Below are 3,136 nucleotides of genomic sequence, written 5' to 3'. Positions count from 1 at the left end.
ACAGACACCTGCTGCGAGTGATGGAGTGCAAAATCAGGAAGTAACCTTAGACTTCGGTGTGTTTTTCTAGTATTTATGTGAGACAAAATGCAAAAAGAAACCAAGGAAAGAATAACCTGCATTAGGAAAATTATAGGACTTCAATCTCCTGAGATTTGAGTGACCTTTCCATTTTTGCTTGTTCAGCCTCAATATTAATTATCTATAACATTATCTTCTATTCTGAACTTTCTCTGTGGCAATTTTGTCAAAAGTAGGACAGATTCCTGAAATAATTTTGGACAGCATCAAAGTGTATATGTTGCTCTTGGGCCTGATCAATTCTTACTTGGTAGAGGTTCGACAGTGGCGATGGCTTTGGAAGGTACTCGGCCGCGTTCAGTTAGCAACAGCAGCACCAAGTCTAACAGGATGTGTTTACACCAGAGCCTCTTACATCTGCTCACATGTGTGGAGGACCTCAGCTCAGGAGATGAAGCGACCGAAGAGTTGTCCCAAACCATAAACCAAGCTTTCCAGCTCTGTGGTAGATACAGCAAGGATTTTTTCAGGTGCCTGCTTTTGACTGTGGTGGATTTTCATGTTCAACACTATTTATTTAATTGATGAGACAATACAAGCAAACCAACTAAATTCATAAGTGCTTGAGGGCGGAATAGACACTTGATCATGCTATCAGGATATCACAGTTTGCTGTACTTCTAGCATTAAAAACAGGGAAATAAAGGGAAGCAAAAGTAGACTGACATTTTTTTCAGAACCAAGTTTTAAGAACAATCCTCTTTTAAATTGATCAGTCCTTGTTTCAAAATCACACTCGTCAGCGTAAACACTATACAAATATTTTTAATTGTCATGCTAGGTTTTGGATACTGATTAATTTTCAAAAATTAAACTTAGTAATACATTGTCTTTTATGCTTGTGGGTAGTTTGAGTTGAGCTTAGTCATATTTGAAGCAGGTGAACTTTTGTCCCTAAATTTGTAAGTATGTTAACCATTGTGAAACATCTTACAGGGAATTACAAATATGTGGTTAGCTGATCAAAGCATATTAGAATGAAAAGCAAAAGTTTTATACTGAAGAATCATGCAAATACTAAATGTGCTTTCACTGTATGAAAATGAATTGTTTGCTACTACACAACCCAGGCTGGTTATTCCATGGCTCTATTTTTAAAGTACATATATTTTGAACATTTCTCTCTCTCTCTCTCTCTCTCTCTCTCTCTCTCTCTCTCTCTCTCTCTCTCTCTCTCTCTCTCTCTCTCTCAGACTACATATAGTGACATGGAATGTTGGCACTGCAGATCCTCCAGTTGATGTGAGGTCTCTGCTACAGCTTGACTTGGAGACTGATCTTTATGTGATAGGGTGAGATGTTCACAATCACAGAATTTTATATATATATATATATATATATATATATATATATATATATATATATATATATATATATATATATATATATATATATAAATTTAAATTTAGTCCTGTTAAATTAAATTTCCAATTATCTACCTTAAATATTTCAAAGGTATAAATATATATAATACTGGTACAAAGGCTTTTTGATGATATCTTATCGACAAGGAAATATGTGGATTGGAATTGGAGTTTGATGTCATATTTTGTATTTCTGTTACTCCAGAATTTTCTTTTTATTCTTATGCATTAAATTAAGTTATAGGGTTTATTCTTTCCTGTTGTGCCTCTAAAAACTGTGAAGTTACACATATATTACAGTATATATTCAATTATTCATTTATTTTTATTTTACAATTTTGGCTCAGAAAAATACAGATGTTTTAACAGGACATTCTATTTAAGTAAATATACAGTACATATGTATCATAATAAAGCTAATAATCTTTATATTAATTGCCACTAACCTGTTATAATAAGATTTTACTCCCCCAGTGTCACATGAAACTAACTACAAGGAATGATCTATTTGGTATATGTAACTTTTGTAGGTGTAAACATTCTGGTAATATTATCAGAATGGTAGTTTAAACGTTGACGTTGTAGTTTTAACGTGTTGCAGTCTGCAGGAGGTGAGAGCCACTCCAGTGAAGTATATGTCTGATTTGATAGTGGATGACTCATGGAGCCACATCTTCATGGATACACTTGGACCAAATGGCTTTGTCAAGGTACAGCACTGTACTGGAGGAATGTTTATGTGATTAAATTTGTTTATGATGTGGTTCTGTTGTTCACTTATTCAGTTATAAATGGACTAGGAATACAAGAGACCGTTTCATGCTGCCCCTCATTATAAGGAGAGAAGAGAGGCCTCTTTGTATTTCACCAGCAGATTTGTGATGGAATCAGGATTTTGAATGGTTGACCTATTTCTGTGTAGAGTTATTAACTGTGTTTCAAAACCGAATGCGTGCTTCCTTCAACCTAATATTATAGTGACTAAACGTGTGGACCAAATGCTACACATGATAATTGGAATGCTGTATGAACACCAGGTATCCAAATATATGTAAATAAAACTAAACATTTAAATGGCCCTAGGCCTAATCATGAGATAGAAACAAAATATGTTTAGAGTATATATATATAGTACAGACCAAAAGTTGGGACACACCTTCTCATTCAAAGAGTTTTCTTTATTTTCATGACTATGAAAATTGTAGATTCACACTGAAGGCATCAAAACTATGAATTAACACATGTGGAATTATATACGTACATAACAAAAAAGTGTGAAACCTTTTGCTTTGATTACTGCTTTGCACACTCTTGGCATTCTCTTGATGAGCTTCAAGAGTTAGTCACCTGAAATGGTCTTCCAACAGTCTTGAAGGAGTTCCCAGAGATGCTTAGCACTTGTTGGCGCTTTTGCCTTCACTCTGAGTTCTAGCTCACTCCAAACCATCTCGATTGGGTTCAGGTCCGGTGACTGTGGAGGCCAGGTCATCTGGCGCAGCACCCCATCACTCTCCTTCATGGTCAAATAGCCCTTACACAGCCTGGAGGTGTGTTTGGGGTCATTGTCCTGTTGAAAAGGTGGTGTGTCCAAACCTTTGGAAGGTGTGTCCAAACTTTTGGTTTGTACTGTGCCACACACACACACACACACACACACACACACACACACACACACACACACACACACACAT

The 3,136-nt window shown here is 35.9% G+C and overlaps 1 protein-coding gene across 1 annotated transcript in view; it reads left to right on the top strand.

The window, feature by feature from the left end:
* Positions 1–343: 343 nt before the first annotated feature.
* The window catches only part of inpp5kb (inositol polyphosphate-5-phosphatase Kb), an 11,309-nt gene continuing 8,516 nt past the window's right edge, over positions 344–3,136 (top strand). The window contains exons 1-3 of the mRNA XM_027153541.2: positions 344–551; positions 1,275–1,373; positions 2,047–2,155. Coding sequence (XP_027009342.2) covers positions 352–551; positions 1,275–1,373; positions 2,047–2,155 — 408 coding nt within the window. The 5' untranslated portion in view covers positions 344–351. The remainder of the gene's footprint in view (positions 552–1,274; positions 1,374–2,046; positions 2,156–3,136) is intronic.

The sequence above is a fragment of the Tachysurus fulvidraco genome, chromosome 20 (assembly GCF_022655615.1).
Source record: "Tachysurus fulvidraco isolate hzauxx_2018 chromosome 20, HZAU_PFXX_2.0, whole genome shotgun sequence".
NCBI classification, from domain to species: Eukaryota; Metazoa; Chordata; class Actinopteri; order Siluriformes; family Bagridae; genus Tachysurus; species Tachysurus fulvidraco.
The sequence above is the reverse complement of the archived record's forward strand: the minus strand, read 5'-3'. Positions and strand labels throughout refer to the sequence as shown.